At 49.2% G+C, this 15,891-nt stretch overlaps 1 protein-coding gene across 1 annotated transcript; it reads left to right on the top strand.

The window, feature by feature from the left end:
* The first annotated feature begins 533 nt into the window (after positions 1-533).
* Positions 534-4,868, top strand: CYBC1 (cytochrome b-245 chaperone 1). Its single transcript, XM_072112597.1, has 7 exons — positions 534-648; positions 1,612-1,709; positions 1,815-1,856; positions 1,967-2,040; positions 3,124-3,220; positions 3,316-3,460; positions 3,545-4,868. Exons 2-7 carry the CDS (start codon positions 1,625-1,627, stop codon positions 3,666-3,668), a joined length of 567 nt encoding a protein of 188 aa, XP_071968698.1. The 5' UTR covers positions 534-648; positions 1,612-1,624; the 3' UTR covers positions 3,669-4,868.
* The last annotated feature ends 11,023 nt before the right edge of the window (positions 4,869-15,891 follow it).

Genomic DNA, 15,891 nt, shown 5'->3' with positions numbered 1-15,891 from the left:
GGGTACCAGGTCATGTGATTAATGTAAATTATTGACATAACGTGACGGGAGCCGGGCGCCACATAACGTGACGTGGTAGGTAGGGGGCGCTGTTACTCGTCCAGATGAGGATTTATAGTGCAGTGAGCTTAGCTCCCAGAATGCTCTGCAGCCCTGCTAAATATAACAAGTTTTAGTACTTTTTATTGGATGCGGCGCCATCTAGTGTTCACTAGTGGGATAATTATGAATGATGGCGATGGAGCGCCCTCTGGTGTTGAGTACATGAGTGTGACCTGAACAGACCCCCAATACTGAAGGTTAAATAAAGGCTAATAGCGCCATCTAGTGTCCAGCGTTGGTATTGCAAGATGAATCTGATTTGGACACGTAGGTCTTTTACGCCACCCAGTGTTCAGTAGCGGTATTGCACTACGGAGCCACCTGGTGGCCTTTATTGGGATGTGCATGAAAATTGTAGTTATATAGCGCCGTCTAGTGGTCAAGGTTGGAACAACATGAGATGATAAACAAATGCAGCGCCATCTAGTGGTCAGTAGTGGTATAGCTTCATGAATGTGACGCCTGGGTGGGTCATCCCATATCCCGGCATGCCCTGGGGCGCGGCGTGTACTCGGGCAGTGAGGAGCTTCAGGTGCAGCCAGGAAGGTGGGTGACATGGGTGATGTATGATGGATCTCCTGTATGTGGCGGCTGTTGTTATACAGAGAGTCGAGCAGGAAGTTCCTGGGAACTGTAGAACAGGCAGAGAGGGAACAGCTGCAGTGTTGTTACAGTGTATCCGCCCTGTATACAGAAGTATCTGTGGAGGGAATACTACTCTCAGCATGTACCTAGACTGTATACAGAAGGGGCTGTGGGATGTGGAGAGACTACTACTCTCAGCGTGTACATAGACAATACAGAAGTTGCTGTGGGATGTGGAGGGACTACTCCTCTCAGCATGTACAGAGACTGTATACAGAAGTTGCTGTGGGATGTGGAGGGACTACTGCTCTCAGCATGTACAGAGACTGTATACAGAAGTTGTTGTGGGATGTGGAGGGACTACTACTCTCAGCGTGGTTGCAGCTTTCGGCACACTATTGCCCAATCCCTGATGCTGAGATGACGCTGCGCATGTTGCACAAGTCCTGACAGCTGGAGCATGCTGGGAGTTGTAGTTTGGCATCAGACCGCAGCTGTATATGTCTGACTCCTCCAGTCTCGGGGTTGGTCGTGGTCTGGGGCTCCTTGCATCACATGGTCAGTGATCGGAAATGATGGGGGTAGTCATTTCTGTGGTTGCTGTTGCAGTTAACACTTCACCCGCCGGGCCCGTAGTTGTGAAACCGATGTGAGGCCCCCCCCCTCCCCGGGGGACGGGTCACCTCCCTGTCACTTCCCTATTCTGTCTTCCCCATTCTCACCACCAGTAACGTCCCGGGGGCTGGAGCCGAGGCGCCGCGTGGAAGGTTTGGGGTGCGTTCACATGAGGCTGATTGTACAGTGTGGACTTTAGGACCCTGCAGGAGCCTGGTGTATAGATATTGCTGTGTCCTTGCGTCAGGAGGTGGGGGGGATCTCTGCCGGTACCTGTGACCCGTCATCATGTCCATCCCCTCCCCCCAGGTCCGGCCCAGTCATGTACATGCAGGTAGAGAACCGCACTGGGACCCTCCTACACCTGAAGAGGAATCCCAGCATCCGCTCGTGGTCCCTACTAGTGGGTAAGTAGTCTACATGGAGACCATCAGTAGGTCGGGTCAGACTTGTCCTGCTGACTGTTTCCTGTTATTGGTCCCGTAACATAATAAGAACCTTGTTTCCTGCAGGAATCTCCTCGGTGGGTTTGGCCGCAGCCTATTACAGCTCAGGTAGGTACTGGAGGGGCAGTGAGTGTCCATCTTGGCTCCTCTATATATGATCTGTCACACATTGTCCTGGTGTCCTGAACATCTTCCGTCCCGTTTCCTTCCACCTCTAGACTCGTGGGCGTGGAAGTTGTTCTACGTGGCCGGCTGCCTCTTCGTGGCCCTCCAGAATCTTGAGGAATGGGAGGTGAGACGAGATCTTTGCTTGTTTCCCCCTAGACACCGGTCATTGATGGGTCTGCCAACATCTGACGGGCAGGAGGAGATGAGGACACAGTTGCCCAGATTTGTTCTGTAGACCAGGAGTGTGTGGTGGGACCCAGGTGCGGTGAGAGGTCCTATAGACGTACATTGGCCTTTATCTTGTAACCAATTTGGCTTTGGGCCTCTCCTAAGGGGGTTGTTTAAGTGACCTTCCTGGTTTTTACCCTTCAACCCCTTTGGACTTTGCTTCAGGGAGACCACCAGGTTGCCACCTCTTGACGTTTCTCCAGTGATGGTCAGTCTAGGGCCAAGAGACACTGGTGTGATGCATCATGGGTCAGACAAACAGTCTGGAGGTACAAGCCGAGGTCTGGATAGAAGTTTTGCATAGTTTAAGGTCAGGCTGGTCCTTAGTTGCTGGGGTCAACTGGAGTAGTTAAGAAAGTCAGGATCTGAAAACTATGAGCAAACAAGAACCCAGAAGATCCTCACGGGAATGATCACTTTAGGAACTTCATTGCTCAGGCACCTTCCTTCCTGTAGGTTAGGTGCCTTACATAACCAGAGGTCACTGAGAATTGGGTCGGGCGAAGATCCTTAGTTTCCAGAGTCAACGGAAGTTGTAGTTGAGAAACTCAGGATCTGAAAACTATGAGCAGACAAGAACCCAGAAGATCTTCCTAAGAATGATCACATTAGGAACTTGATTGCTCAGACACCTTCCTTTCTGTAGGGTTAGGTGCCTTACATAACCAGGAGTCACTGAGAATTGGGTAGGGCGAAGATCCTTAGTTGCCTGGGTCAACGGAAGTCGAGAAGAACCCAGAAGATCCTCACAGGAATGATCACATTAGGAACGTCATTGCTCAGGCACCTTCCTTCCTGTAGGGTCAGGTGCCTTATATAAGGAGAATTGGGTAGTGACCAGATAGTGGGAACATTGGCTGACATGAAGGCACCAGGTGTGAACAAGGCAGAGCTATCAGATGTGACAGTGGGAGAGGTGGATGGACCTCTAGTGTTGCCATTGATGAACCATCACGTTGACGTTCTCCTTCTCTCTCAGGAAGCCATATTTGACAAGAAGGCGGGGAAGGCCGTCCTGAAGACCTTCAACTTGTACAAGAAAATACTCACGTTTTGTAATGGAGGCGAAGAGCAAGGTAGGTAGTGAGGCTGAAGTATCAAGGCCAGTTGTATCTCCAGAGCTTCTTGATGGACCTCTACTGATGCCCATGTATGTCCATGTCCCTCCTAGTGGTGGTTCTTATCAGAGAGATCCGAGACGTGAACGTTGAGGAGGAGAAGGTGCGGTATTTCGGCAAGGGCTACCTCATTGTCCTGCGTCTTGTGACGGGCATCTCCCACCCTCTCACGCAGAGCGCGGTACTCGGAGGTAGAAGGTAAGTAGTTCTTGAGTGGTGACTTCACGGTAGTTGAAAGCGTTGAGGTTCCTCAGCTGATTCTTCCTCTTGTTCCTCCACCAGTGATGTGGAAGCGGTGGCAAAACTTCTCACCACCTTCTTGGATCTGGACCTGGCGGGATTCCACTCCAGGATAGAGGAGGAGAGCAGCGACAGTGAGGAGACCCTAGATAAGGACGATGAATGACCACCAAAGTATTCCAGATGTTCTGCCGACCAAAGAAAAACTTGAAGAGTTTTTTTAATTGCATTTTAGCCTTGCACTATCCTCTTAGCTCCGCCTTCTGTGCCTCAGGCGGCGACCTGCCCGAGGTGCCTCCAAATATTCCTTATTTATTACGGTTCAGTGTTAATTGTCCTCTAGGAGGAGCTTATGGAAGGTCTTCTTCTGGATACACACTGGAGAAAACACTCCCTGTTCTTCCAAAGACAGAAAATACAAGTTTGGATATTTTTAGAATCTGAGCACAACTTTCTACTGGAATATTGGAAAGTTTTATGGTACTTAAAAGGGAACCTGTCAGCAGGTGTGACCAGACATATTGCGTGCAAGGCTTAGGTATTGTCCCTGGAGAGATGTGTAATCAGGCCTTTGTGTGTGTGTTATTAGCAGCAGGACTGTGGATTTAATGGATTTATATTCTGGAATTGCAGCTTCTGGCTGACATTTCCTCACACTGCTGTGCTCTTTGCTCTCTGCAGCCAGAGTGGCATAGAGCAGAGTTGTCCCTGGAGAGATGTGTAATTATATATTTGTGTATGTTGTTAGTAGCAGAAGGACTGTGAAATATATTCCAGGGTTAAATCATCTCCAAGTGTCCTGAGGGCGGGTCCCCACACTGCTGTGCTCTCTGCACTGAGCAGCATGCTCCAATGTCCCTTTCCTATAATCCAATTAAAAGTTGTAGTAGCCTGCTGCAAACACTAAAAGTAAGATTGTGGGGGAGCTGTGAAGAAAGGCAGAGAACTTAGAGCACAGCAGTGTGAGGACCCCCTTTCCACTGCTGGAATATAAATTCAGATTTCACAGTTCTGCTACAACAACATAAACGCCTAAATACCTAACATTGGCTGCAGAGAGCGCAGAGCAAAGCAGTGTGAGGACACAACCCCAGTGCATTTAGAGAAGCTAAAATCCTCATATATCACAGTCCTGCTGCTACTTACACCATACACAGAGGTCTCATTACACATCTCTCCAGGGACAATACATATCACTGGCTGCAGTCTGTATGGTCACTCCTGCTGACAGGTTCCTTTTAAAGGGATTGTTCAGGATTGGGTACATTTTTCTATTAAAGCACCACTACTCGCTGTTTACTTGAATGCTGCAATACCATATATGACCATAGAAAAGAGTGGCGCTGTTTTTCTCATGCTGGATTAACCCTTTGTCTGTCTTTGTTACATATTCCCTGCACTGCGGTTCCTGCGTATGAAGAGCTTTTACTATGTGATATTTGGGAGGTATTATGGGTGTATTAGTAGCTGCTTGCGGTGCATGGGGAGGGGTGCAGCATTCTGTAAAAGGTTAAAGGGATGTACCCTATGACCTCATATATAGTGAAGGCTGTATACCTTCTATACTGTATACTGTACATTCCTGAGCAGTCACAGATCTGGATTTAGGGCTCAGACGTGGGCGGCTCCCCCTGTCCTGCAGAGTGGTACATTCCTATGACACGTAGTGCTACGTCCAGCAGGGGGCAGCAGCGATCAACTGGGGTATAGACCCCCTGAGCCCGTTACTGTCACATTGCAGAATATATTTATTATCTAAATTGTGTATTTCACTTATTTTCTATAAAAGAAATAAAGGTACTTAAAGGGGATGTCCACTTTTGATCAATTGCTGTTTACTTGGACACTATACGTCCGCTAGAAAGTCTACGATGACTTGTGGGGTCTTAAAACTGGTCAGTCTGTCTATGAAATAAGACTACCATGACAAATCCTGCGCTGCCCCTAAAGATAGTAGGAGCAGCTGTGGGAGTGGTCACCCAAGACACGCCTCTTGATGATTTCCTATTGTGTAAAACGGTTGATTGAGTCCAAACCATTGACTTACATTACGAGAGGCTGTAAAGCGAGACCTTCCTGCTGTGCTGACTCGGGGGGGCGTGGTATTTATTAGGACGGCCTCCCTTTAAGCAGTGATTGAACAAAAGTGTAAAACTAGAGTAACAGCTCGATGCTTCCTCAGGACTACGGGTTATTGCAGAGCAGCGGAGGTCCGGGGGTGTTACACTGTATTATGTATGTGTATGATGGCGGATTCCTGCAACCCTGTGCTGTGTATAAGATGTATCTATGCTGGGATTATATATCAAACTACAAAATAATAACCGAGAATCTTATTCCTTCCTAGATAAAGGGGCTGAGCCTGAGATGTATGTACACAGTGACTGCAGAATAGTGAGTGCAGCCCTGGGGTATAATACAGGATGTAACTCAGGATCAGTACAGGATAAGTAATGTCATGTATGTACACAGTGACTGCACCAGCAGCAGAATAGTGAGTGCAGCTCTGGGGTATAATACAGGATGTAACTCAGGATCAGTACAGGATAAGTAATGTCATGTATGTACACAGTGACTGCACCAGCAGCAGAATAGTGAGTGCAGCTCTGGGGTATAATACAGGATGTAACTCAGGATCAGTACAGGATAAGTAATGTCATGTATGTACACAGTGACTGCACCAGCAGCAGAATAGTGAGTGCAGCTCTGGAGTATAATACAGGATGTAACTCAGGATCAGTACAGGATAAGTAATGTCATGTATGTACACAGTGACAATGTCATGTATGTACACAGTGACTGCACCAGCAGCAGAATAGTGAGTGCAGCTCTGGGGTATAATACAGGATGCAACTCAGGATCAGTACAGGATAAGTAATGTCATGTATGTACACAGTGACTGCACCAGCAGCAGAATAGTGAGTGCAGCTCTGGAGTATAGTACAGGATGTAACTCAGGATCAGTACAGGATAAGTAATGTCATGTATGTACACAGTGACTGCACCAGCAGCAGAATAGTGAGTGCAGCTCTGGGGTATAATACAGGATGTAACTCAGGATCAGTACAGGATAAGTAATGTCATGTATGTACACAGTGACTGCACCAGCAGCAGAATAGTGAGTGCAGCTCTGGAGTATAATACAGGATGTAACTCAGGATCAGTACAGGATAAGTAATGTCATGTATGTACACAGTGACTGCACCAGCAGCAGAATAGTGAGTGCAGCTCTGGGGTATAATACAGGATGTAACTCAGGATCAGTACAGGATAAGTAATGTCATGTATGTACACAGTGACTGCACCAGCACCAGAATAGTGAGTGCAGCTCTGGGGTATAATACAGGATGTAACTCAGGATCAGTACAGGATAAGTAATGTCATGTATGTACACAGTGACTGCACCAGCAGCAGATAGTGAGTGCATCTCTGGAGCTCGTTACATCGTTAGCTGTCTGTTGCTGTGAGAGGCTGTGTGCTGCTGCTGCTCTGAGCTCCAGGAATAATCCACCTCCACCTGGGGCCTGCTCTCTCACTTCCCAGGGAGGGGGTGGGTTTCCAGGCATGAGCCAGAGCGGCAAGCCCCAGGCTCCTGCTTCCCGGGCCAGGCCGGCGGTGGGCAGGGGTAGCCAGGAACCGGCCAACGCTATGGAGGACTCAGGGGTGAGACGTTCCACCAGGAGTCGTAGTAATACTGCTCCTGCTCCCCCTGAGTCTAGTGTGAAGAGGCGCAGCAAGAAGCTGGATGTCGGTGCGGGTGACAGCGGTCCTTCCGGGGCTGGAGACATGAAGCGGAGTGCTCACAGAGGTAAGGCTGACCATGCGGGGGGAGGCTGGGCGGTGCAGGGGCCCCGGGAGTCTTTGTCCACCTATGCCTCCCGGGTCCAGAGCCACCTCTGTGAGTATGAAGAGGCGACTAAGACCATCAGGAGGCTCCGGGAGGAGCTGCGATGTGCCCGCGCCAGGTCTGTTACAGCGCAAAAGAAGCGCAAGATGGAGATAAATGGTGAGATTAATCGCCTAAAAGGAGAGATTGCAAAGCTGGATTCCAGAAAGACCTTTATTTGTGATAATAGCGGACCGTTTAAAGAAAAACTTTTAAATGATGACAGATTCTCAGAAATGGCTGACAACAGAGAGCAAAGGCTGAAGGGGTTGCAGTCTGCGAGCCAGGTGGAGGAGGATGATGATGATGATGACGAGCTGCAGGACACACCTGGCGGCCTGCAGGAAGATCAGCAGGCCTCGTGCAGTGGGCCCCCTGCAGGACAGCCAGCAGTAACACCTCGCTCGGGGGAGGACAGTGACACCGGCAGCCAGGGAGGGGCGCTCATGGCAGAGATCCGGCTGCTCGAGTCCCCAGTGCGCATGGAGAACTTTTCTTTTGGTGATGAAGCCGCTGGGGAGAGCAGCCGGAGGAAGAGTAAGAAGACCAAGCCAAAGCAGCAAGAAGAGGTGAGATTCATCTTTACCCCCCTCCCTGTACACCCCCCGGGCACAGCGCAGGGTCAGCTCACTGTGCAAGCCCTGCTACCCAAACCCCCCCCGAGTTCTGCTGTGGACCCGGTGCAAAGGTGCAGGGAGATTACAGGTGTGACATCTGATGTGGCGATGGGCTCCGTCTCTGTTTGTGGTAACAGTGGGGGAGCAGAGGAGGCATCGGCCGCAAGGCCGGACAGTCAGGGCGGCTCGGATGTGGCGATAACATCAAAATCCAGTGCTGTGGTGCGTCCCCCAGTGGGAGGGGGGGATAGCCCGGCACTGGTGGCAGCTTCCGGTGCCTCGGCGCCTCTTCATGCTGTCGCTGCTGATCACTCAGTTGAGAGGCGGGGGCAATGTGGAGGGGTCGCTGAGGCTGAGGGCTCCGAACCTCCCAAACAAAAAGTATTATTTTGTGTCGGTGTTGGGGATAATGCACATTCTGTGGAGACTGGAGATCAGCGGCGCCTCACACCGGCTAAAGAGCAGCGGGGAATGTTACCAAGCAACAGAAAAAGTAAAATAACATCTGCTACCGATGATGCGGAGGGCACAAGTGTGACAAGAGTTAGTGTCCCCTTTGGGCGATGCTCTGCGAGGGGACCCCCGTCCCTTGTGCCCGAAGATGCGGAGGTGGTCATGTCCCCTGATGTTGGTGCTGGTCCAGCCAGTGTGAATGGTGTCAGTAATGTTGTGGTGGATAATGTGAATGGTGTGAGTGGTGTAGAACCGTTACCAGTTATGGGAGTGAGTGATGGAGTGACTGGTGGTGTGGGTGGCGCGGCTGAGGTGGGTAGTGTTAATGAGGTGGGTGCAGGGGTTGGTCCGGTTGCTCCCCCAGTGGCGGCCCCCGTTAAGAGCTATGCCAGTGTCGCTGCTGGGGGAAGTAGGGTTCCATCATCCTCGTCTCTGGGCTCTGGGGACGGCTTTTTGCAACGGCGCCTCCTGCAGGCCTTACAGAAGGGAGAAAGGACGATCAATGTAGCGGGGCAGGAGGTTGATTTGTCATTTTGGATAGAGAGGCACGGCCTGTCTGCCTTCCGAGAGCAAAGAGGCAGGGAGACATCATGGTCGCTCCCGACAACCGGGCCGGGTGCTAACCGTAGGAATGTGGTCCGTCTTCGGTGGCGTGGCAGTGATGTGTGTCCCCCTCGGGCACGGGTAGTTGAGCTGCTGCTGAAGATGGACTTCAAGGCAGCTGACATCTTTGCCTTGATCCATCCCTATGGTACATCTGAGTTTGATATCAGCTTTGTTCGGCCGGAGGGGCTTGAGCTCTTCTGGTCCAACTATGAGCTGAGATACAACGAGCCCGAGTGGCGGGACTTTGCTGTGCAAGCAGTGTCCCGCCAGAGCGAACTCAAGAAAGTGACCGTTCTTACCCATAACGAATCACTATCTTGCTTTGACATCATGACCTGGATGAATCGTTATGGAGAGGTACTTGGATTACCAGAGAAAAATCGTGACGAGTATGGTCAGGGGCCTGGACCTTCATGGTGAAGTTGAGACGTTCAGGTAACTCAGTCGCCCACATCCCTTCATCAGCCTTCCTGGGGAGGGATCGGATCCTGATCTTCTACCGGGGGCAGCCTAAGCTGTGTCACAGGTGCGGTGACCCCACACATTTCAGCGCAAACTGCACGGTGCAGAAGTGTGCGTTGTGTGGGGGTGTCGGCCATCTCGCCGCATCCTGTACAGGGCAGATTAGGTGTAACCTGTGTGGTGATCTCGGTCACCCGTACAGTCGTTGTCCTCTTTCCTTCGCTAATGCAGGCTCAGCCTCAGCGGGTGAAAGCCATGAGGCTGAATCTGCTGGGGAGGGGACTAGCAGAGGCAGAGGAATGGAGGGGCCAGGGAAGAAAGACAGGAAAAAGACGCCTGCCCAGCTAAGGCGTCTAGAGAAGCGTCAACAGGAGAGAGAGCGGGGGGAGTCTCGGGCTGCTGGAACAACCTCTGGCGCTATCCTGGAGACCACACCTGTCGCTGAGGCCCCAGGGGATGATGTACTGGATGAGGAGGTCAGGAGGATCGAGAGAGAGGAAGGTGCCATGTCCTCAGACTCCTCCCATTATGAGAGTATGGACGAGGATAATAGGGCGTGGCTAGAGGAAAAGCGTAAGCGTGGCGCCAAAAAGAAGAAAAAGGGTAAAAAGAAGGGAGGTGTAAGATCTTCTCCCTCCCTGACTAAGATACCCAAGGAAGGTGCAACCGACCCCCCGCTGGTCGAACTTTCAAATCGATTTCTGGCCCTGGATGGAGCCTCTCCTGCCGATGGAGGGGCTGAGGGTGAAGGGCCAGAGGTGGCGGAGCCTGCAGGAGGTGCCGAGTCTCCCCCTGGGGAGTCAGGGTCCTCAGGAGGGGAGACTGGCCCAGAGTCTGGAGACGAGGATGAGGGGGCAGGTCCTAGATCTGCCCCTGAAGCATCAGAGGTGCGGGAGATGGACACCACAATATGTCTAAAAAGGGGGTGTTCATTTCCCGAGGGTGGTGGTAAGATGGGTAAAAAGAAAGCCGTCCAACTCAATCACTCATGATGGCGGCACCCACTCCGTTGACGCTGGCGTCCATTAATGTCGCCAGCATTAAGTCTGATGCGGCTAGATTTGCGGCCTTTGATTTTCTCGGCCGTGTTGAAGCCGACATTTTATTTTTGCAGGAGACCAGGCTGCCAGATTTGGCGGCCGTGTTTAAAGCTAAGAGGGAATGGAGACACGGGCCTTCCTATTGGTCTCTTGCGGCCGAGCCATATAGCGGAGTGGCGGTCCTTTTTACTGCACCGGTAGAATGCCGACGAGTTATTGAGTTAGAAATGGGGAGGTGCCTGATCCTGGATGTCCTCATGAAGGGACAAGAACTTCGCCTAATTAACATCTATGGTCCCCAGTCCAAGTGGGACAGGAAGTGTCTCTTTATGAGGATCAGGCCCTACCTTTTTACAAGTCGGCAGGTGGTCTTTGGAGGGGACTTCAATGCTGTCACGAGGTCCCAGGATAGGGGAGGTTCCATAAACAAGCTGACTTATGATAGCGTCGCTCTTAATAGCATAGCCAGTGAGGCTCGCCTGGTGGATGTCCACATCCGGCACACCCCAGGCCACGCGGGGTTCACCTATTATAGGGGTAGCTGCAGGTCTAGAATAGACAGGTTTTATTTAAAGGAGGAAGCCATTTCTTCAGCAGTGTCCGTTGTTGAGGTGGAGTTCTCCGACCACTGTCTAATTTTGTTTTCTCTGAATGTTACAGAGACCCCCCGGATGGGAAGAGGCTACTGGAAGCTCAATTCGTCTCTCCTGGAAGAAGCGGAGATCAGACAATCCTTTGAGGACTTTCTTCAGAGCCAGGTACCTTTGCTGGGCCTTTGTAGCAGTAAGTCAGAGTGGTGGGAGATGCTCAAGAAAAGGGTGGCGAGATTCTTCCGCCAGCTCTCGAGCCTCAGGAGCCTGGACAGGTACCGCCTGTATCAGGGCCTGAGGAGGAAACTCGAGCATCTCGTCTCGACTGGAGGTAGTCGTGAGGACATCTCCAGAGTGAAATCCTTGCTGAAGAGGTGTCATTACGATAGACACGCATCTTTGGTTTTTGAGAGGGATTACGGGAAATACCGCTCGCCCGACCCTTACAGAAACTGCAAGATGTCAGTGAATGGTAAAGTTGTCACAGGACTAGAATACAATTTGAGAAGCAGCACTCCGGTATCTCTGAAGAAAGAGTTTTTATTCCACCAAAAATGTGCGACGTTTCGCCAATTCAATCAAGGCATTATTAAGCATACTGAGTCAGGAAGTGAGCTGACTTAAATAGTGGTGCATTGATTAACAACAGATGTGTAAAGTGACATTTACAAAAGATACAAAATGCAGGTTAATACAAAATACATGTTGCAAAAAGGTCACTATATTGTAGACGTGATCTGTTAGTGATAAACATTAAATATATCCATAATGTGGCAAAATGTGTTAAAATAAGGCTCCCTCGTTTTAACCCTATATCCCCATAGCAGCTCTCACGGGTCAATCACTAGGGGGAGCAATTCTAATGTAGCGTAAAAAAAGTGCCAAGTGCAAATTAAGGTAAAGGTGTTAAAAAATGGAATTGACAGCATCACGATATATTAAAAGATCATAAAGTTACAATTTCGCTGTTTAGTTCACTCGTAATAGGCATATATCGGTCCATACACTAGTCCACATCCAGAGTGCACGCATGCACATAGCATGCGAGAGGCACTACTCGGCCATCTTGAGAATGGGAAGGGAGAAAATTACATGCAGAAATACATAAGGCTCGGATCATGTACTCCAAAAGCGGGACACATAGAGGAGTCACGGGAGGGTGCCAGGTGATCCAAAGGTAAGCAGGATAAGGCAGGCGTGGAAATCAACATATCGCCGGAACGGCTTAGGATCTCCTCCTGTCGTGTCCCTCCGGGATCGCTGCAACCTTCAACAGGTCCACCGGCTACTAAACATCCCACTCGCCTATGGGTCACCGCTGTGTGGAGATTAAAACGGAGCCAAATCCAAGATATACTGCAAAGACAAAGAAATAAATGTCAAACAAGATGGGACTCAAAGGTAGGTCCGAACAGATACTGTACAATTCCTATAAAGTCATGTAATAAGGATAATCAATTTATCAGTGCTATACAAACGTAACCATTAAGTGCACCAATAAATGTCCCGGACGGAGAAGAGCAACTAGTGCCGAAGAAGGTGATTACACTAGATAAATACATTCAATGGTAAATCTCTATTAAGACCCTGAGGGGTAAGGGACCCCAGTCTATGGATCCATTGTACTTCCCTACGTTTCAATAGTAGCTCCCTATTCCCACCCCTAGTGAGTGGAGGGATCCTATCTATTATCGTGAACCTCAGTTCGTCAAGTCTATGTCCTGCTTCGGAAAAATGGCATGGAACAGGAAGATCCAGTTTTTTGGTGCGTATACTGGATTTGTGATTATTTAGACGTAATCTACATTCTGTCGTAGTCTCCCCCACATATAATAATTTACATGGACACTGTAGGACATAGATCACATAGTCGCTTCTACATGTCAACCGAAATTTAATTTTAAATCTCTTTCCAGTGGTAGGATGGGTGAAGTAATCACCCTTCATCATAAGGGTACAATTCTCACATGCCATACATGGGACACACCCAGTGTGTGTGGTTGTTTTAGTAGGTGCCACATCAGATTTAACCAACATGTCTCTCAGATTTTTATTCCTCTTATAGGAGAATAATGGGGGGGCTTGAAATTCCTGTAAATTTTTATAGTAGGTTTTTAGTAGACACCAGTTGTTTCGAATGATAGAGGCAATTTTCTGACTATGTGGGGTAAAAGTCGTGACCATTGGTATATGTGTGTTCTGACCCCTTGTGTTCTTCTTAGAGAGGAGAGTTGTACGGTCCAGTTTTTTGACTCTCTCAATTTGTTCCCCTACCAACTGTCTTGGGTAGCCCCTATGGATAAATTTTCTCCCCATCTTAAGTAGTTCATTATCAAGGGTGCTTTGATCATCGACAATCCGTTTTACCCTTAAGAGTTGACTAAATGGGAGGGAGCGGATCATCCCACGGGGGTGTTGGCTCTCATATCTAAGGATGGTATTACAGTCTGTCGCTTTAACATGTAAATCAGTCTTCAGACTATTATGCGACACATATACATTAGTGTCAAGAAATTGTATGTTTGTATCGGAAACCACCATTGTGAATTTAATGTAGGGGTAATTGGTGGTGGTTTCCGATACAAACATACAATTTCTTGACACTAATGTATATGTGTCGCATAATAGTCTGAAAGGGTGAACCTGATCCAAACTTACCTGCTCCCGCTGCTAATATATCTGGGCAGTGTGTGCATGTTGCCAGAACCCCTCTGGACTCGGGTCTACAGTCTGTTCTTCCAGCTGTTATGGGGGAATAGGCTGAAACTAATCAAGAGAGAGATTACTAACCGCACGAGGAGACAAGGAGGGTTGTGTATGGTCAACCCTGTGGTGTTCCTAGTGAATGGAAAGAGAGGGCTCCTCCGTGGGTATACTCCTGCAGGGGATGGTTTCGGCCTTTCTTCCAGGAATGGGAGACAGGAGGGCGAGTGAAGGATCTCCGTACACCGCATGGGCATCTTCCGGCTTACGCTACCCCGGTTCTGAAGGTGATTCGCCGGTGGGGTCTGGGAATGTGGGAGATCAGGACCATGTCGAGGAAAGTCCTTGACAAAAGGGTTCTGTTGACCCATTTCCAGAAGCCTCTGGCCCTCAGGGATTGCCCAAGTCGGGATCTGGGGGTGGGTTTGAGTTTATTGAATTCCATCAGGATCCGCTTGAAGTTTTGGGACTTGACTTGGCGCTGCTTCCATGGAAAGCTGTGTGTGAGGGACAATCTGAAGTGTAGGAGCTCTGAGGAAAGGGGTTGTCCCCGGGAGGAGTGCGGTGGCCTGCTGGAGAGCATGGACCACTTCCTGCTTCAGTGCCCCTTTAACACAGAGGTGTACAACCGGGTGGGCGCTTCCATCCATTGGCCCGGGTTGGCCGGTCTCTCCTATGCGGAGTGGGCCTATGGAGCATTCAGAGGCCTGGGTGGCCGGGACCGCTGCACGTTATTCCTAGTTAGCCTAGTGGTCAGGTACCACACGTGGAACGCACGGTGTTTAGTATCGACGCAGCGTAAAATCCTCCCGGTGGATGAGGTGGTTAGGAACATTCTGGGTGACCTGGTGAAGGTGCGCTCTCTGGAGTATGAGAGGCTGGGCACGGGGAGGGCCTCTCTCCTTTGGAGGGGCTTCTCCTTTAGTGTCCCTTAGTCTGTCATCTCCGCTCCTGGTGTTGGGCTGAAGCTGACACTGTAGATTTTTGTTTTGTGTTCTGAGGTTATAGTGATGTAGGGGCTTGCAGGCACCGAACCTTGGCTTTATGTGGTTTTGATTGATGTTGTTGAGATTTTATTTGTATTCTGTTTTCTTTATGTTATGTTGTAAATACTGTATATAGTGTATATATTGTATATAGTGGGGTTTGGGACATAGTGTTAGGTTGGGAGGGGTCTGGACTACTTAACGCAAACTTTGGACGTTAGACCAGTGTCTGGGGGAAGGGGAGGGTGCGGGCGAGGGATTTAGTTTAGTGTAGTGTTATGTGTATTTGTTATTATATATTTAAAAAAAAAAAAAAACGGGTGTGGGATGTGATCTGTGTGGGGTGGTTTGTTATTAGAGGGTGTGGGGTGGGTTTATGTATATTTATAGTCATTTATGTTTTATTTGTGGGTGTGGCTTGTCTTATTGTTTATTGGTTTGGTTTAGGTTGTGATAATCGGTTGGGTGGGGGTTGTGGTATTTGGTGTTCATTCATTTCGGTGTATTGTAAGTTATTGTTTTTACTAGGTGTGAATGTGGCTGGACCAGCAAGTAAGATATTGTATATATTGTATATTATGTTTGGTTTGTATTGTTATGTTTTTTACTTTTATATAAAATAAAAGATCTACAGGATGTAACTCAGGATCAGTACAGGATAAGTAATGTCATGTATGTACACAGTGACTGCACCAGCAGCAGAATAGTGAGTGCAGCTCTGGGGTATAATACAGGATGTAACTCAGGATTAGTACAGGATAAGTAATGTCATGTATGTACACAGTGACTGCACCAGCAGCAGAATAGTGAGTGCAGCTCTGGAGTATAATACAGGATGTAACTCAGGATCAGTACAGGATAAGTAATGTCATGTATATACACAGTGACTGCACCAGCAGCAGAATAGTGAGTACAGCTCTGGGGTATAATACAGGATGTAACTCAGGATCAGTACAGGATACGTAATGTCATGTATGTACACAGTGACTGCACCAGCAGCAGAATAGTGAGTGCAGCTCTGGGGTATAATACAGCATGTAACTCCG

Source organism: Engystomops pustulosus, chromosome 6 (genome assembly GCF_040894005.1).
Source record: "Engystomops pustulosus chromosome 6, aEngPut4.maternal, whole genome shotgun sequence".
NCBI lineage: Eukaryota > Metazoa > Chordata > Amphibia > Anura > Leptodactylidae > Engystomops > Engystomops pustulosus.
The sequence above is the reverse complement of the archived record's forward strand: the minus strand, read 5'-3'. Positions and strand labels throughout refer to the sequence as shown.

Excerpts from the sequence above, each read along its gene's own strand:
- CYBC1 (XM_072112597.1), top strand. The coding sequence starts at position 1,625 with ATGTACATGCAGGTAGAGAACCGCACTGGGACCCTCCTACACCTGAAG. Across the intron at positions 1,710-1,814 it reads CTCGTGGTCCCTACTAGTGG|GAATCTCCTCGGTGGGTTTG; the intron begins GTAAGTAGTCTA and ends TGTTTCCTGCAG. Across the intron at positions 1,857-1,966 it reads CGCAGCCTATTACAGCTCAG|ACTCGTGGGCGTGGAAGTTG; the intron begins GTAGGTACTGGA and ends TTCCACCTCTAG.